We start from the raw sequence: 2,977 nt of genomic DNA, 5'->3' as shown, positions 1-2,977 counted from the left end.
TGCTTTTTTTTATCGTAACCGCTGAAATTACGTGAGAAAAGTGCTGGCAGGGTTGGGCAGATACGTATCTTAAAGTATCTGAGATACGTATTTAGATACGTATCTTATTTAAATACAGTATTTAAATACCGAATAATTAAGTATCTTGTATTTTGCATTTAATTACTTAATCTAAGTGTATCTTGTATTTAAATGTATTTAAATGTATTTACTAATTACATATTTTGTCCTTTTTTGAAAAAAGTAAAAAAATTGTAATGTTATCGAGTTATCGTCTGCCGGCACGATGCAAAAGCTCACGCGACTCTTCGTCATAAACAAACGGATCGCGAAATAGATACACATTCTAAATTCTAACATTCTTAAAAGCTTCTAATGAGAACTGCTTCGGCGACCGAAGGTCGGTACATAATAGACGGCGTTGTGTATCTATCTCGCGATCCGTTTGTTTATGACGAAGAGTCGCGTGAGCTTTTGCATCGTGCCGGGTTATGAAATTAGTTTCTACAAAGATTTTTGCTAATATAAGAACAATAACAATAGCAGCATAGCCAGCATACAGCATATAATGTAAGAAATGGACGCTGAACCCAGGACATCTAAAGACTGCGACTACTGCGAGAAAGAAAATATACCAGCTATTTTAAATGGCGAATTATTCGTCATAAAAAATATAGATAACAATAAAGTTATGGCTCAATGTAAGGTGTGCAATGCCAAACGTAAGAAAACAATGATAAAAGGTGCACTAAATGCACAACTAATTTTTGTACACATCTAAAGGTAAATTCTTTATAAAATTATAAAAAATATATACGTTTAATATAAGATTTAGCAAAACCGGTAAAAATAATAATAATCCTAACCTAAACCTAAAGCCTTCCTTGAACAAACCCGAGAAATCAAATAAATATGTACATAGCATGAGTGTTAAATTTATTAAAATTTGAATTTCAGAAATTACATCCTACAGAATTCAATAAATTCACCGAGATGTCAATAAAATCCTATCCTAATCGTAAAAAAAGAAAAGTGGCAAATGATGACAAATCTGCACCTACAATTTCTACAAACATTGACGTTGGAAGCAGTTGTGTAAAACAGAAGCAGTTGAAAATTAGTGAAGTTAAGATACCCAGCAACAAACAGAAACAAACACTCTTTGATAAAAATGTAATGAATTACATTGTGAAAAGTATGAAACCACTTAATACTGTTGACGATCCAAATTTTATCGACTTATGCCGAGGTTTAGACAGTTCTATAATAGTGATGTCTCGTCGAACTCTTAGTCGAAAGATAGAAGAGGACCGTATATCCGTTACTGAACAACTATTACAAGTGTTTCAAAACGTAAAATTTATATGCAGTACAGCAGATATCTGGTCCACGAAACATCGAAGTTTCATGGGCGTGACGGCACACTGGATCGACGAAAACACTCTTCAACGTCACAGTGCTGTTCTTGCATGTAAACGTTTTAAGGGAACACATAATTATATTTCAATAGCAAATTTATTATTTGAAATAAATATGCAATATAATTTGAAGAGCAAACAGATAGTTTCAACGGTAACTGACAATGGATCGAATTTTGTCAAAGCCTTTAAAGAATTCGGTTATAAGATAAAAATACCAACTATGCTAGAAGAAGAAATACCTACTGTGCTAGAGAAAGAGGAGGAAGGAGAAATAGATTCCGAATGTTCGTATGCATGATAAAATTGATGAATTGATAATCACATATTTTTTACTTTTGGTCATTGTACATTTGAATATTTATAAATGCATTCTTTTTTAGATTGTAGTAACGAAGAAGATTTAGATGAATACGTCGATGAATTAGATACAGATTTTGAATTTCGTAATATCAATCAAGAGCAAGAGGACACCAATATTCAACCCATTATTGAACTATCAAAGCACCTAAGATGTGCAAGCCATACTTTAAGCTTGGTGGCAACTACGGACTTTACAAAAGCGTTGAAACAAAATTCTGTTGCATCCAAAATTCATCATACAGCAATGGGAAAATGCACGATGTTGTGGAATATGTCTCGAAGACCAAAAACATCAGAGAAAATTGTTGATTTCTTAGGAAAAAGTTTAAAGTATCCAACCCCTACACGCTGGAATTCGTTATTTGATGCGTTGTCCGATCTTTTAGTACATCGAGAAAAGCTTAATAAGTTAATGCCGAAATTAGATTCAAATGTTCTTTTTAAAGATGTAGAGTTAAATTATTTAGAAGAATGCATCGCCGTATTATCTCCCATTGCGTCAGCATTAGACCGATTGCAGAGCGAAAATGAATGCTACTATAGCATTTTAATGCCAACTCTTTTTTCTCTTAAACTGAGAATGAAAATGTTACATAAAAAAAATCTGAGATTTTTAGATAGCGTCGTAGCAATTTTTATTACTTCACTCGAGAAAATATTTGAAGACTTCTTCAATTTTTCGCCAAAAGTAAACGATGCTATCATTGCTTCGTGTTTACACCCGGCATTTAAACTAAAGTGGCTTCCAAAGACCATGTCCAGCGAGAAAGTGTTAGGTTTTTGAAACTTGTGTAACGCGGCTATAGACGAGTTTGAACCTCTTGAAACCACAATTATCTCTAATTCCAGTGAAGATGAATTCTTTATCTTTGATAAATCTAATAATCTGCAGCAATCAAATACAGATTCGGAATTGATTTCTTTTTTTAATGATAAACAGAAAACGCTTGATACATTGAATAAATACCCACGTGAAAAAAGCGTTTATAAAATTTAATACTAGTCTGTGCTCTTCTGCTCCTGTAGAGAGACTGTTTTCTTTTGCGGGATTCTTACATTCGCCTACTCGTGGCCTTCTATCTGATAAAATGTTTGAAACATTGGTATTTTTGAAAGGCAATAAGAATTACCAAAGTAATAATAAATAAATAAAATATACTCTGTATACTGTATGCTATATCTAATATCACTAAGGC

General features: G+C 32.9%; 1 protein-coding gene across 1 annotated transcript; it reads left to right on the top strand.

The window, feature by feature from the left end:
• The first annotated feature begins 53 nt into the window (after positions 1–53).
• Positions 54–2,621, top strand: LOC112453440. Its single transcript, XM_025014230.1, has 3 exons — positions 54–775; positions 958–1,705; positions 1,802–2,621. The coding sequence occupies exons 1-3, from the start codon at positions 578–580 to the stop codon at positions 2,563–2,565; spliced, it is 1,710 nt and encodes a 569-aa protein (XP_024869998.1). The 5' UTR covers positions 54–577; the 3' UTR covers positions 2,566–2,621.
• The last annotated feature ends 356 nt before the right edge of the window (positions 2,622–2,977 follow it).

Source organism: Temnothorax curvispinosus, unplaced genomic scaffold, assembly GCF_003070985.1.
Source record: "Temnothorax curvispinosus isolate PA1 unplaced genomic scaffold, ASM307098v1 QBEX01004347.1, whole genome shotgun sequence".
Taxonomy (NCBI): domain Eukaryota; kingdom Metazoa; phylum Arthropoda; class Insecta; order Hymenoptera; family Formicidae; genus Temnothorax; species Temnothorax curvispinosus.
The sequence above is the reverse complement of the archived record's forward strand: the minus strand, read 5'-3'. Positions and strand labels throughout refer to the sequence as shown.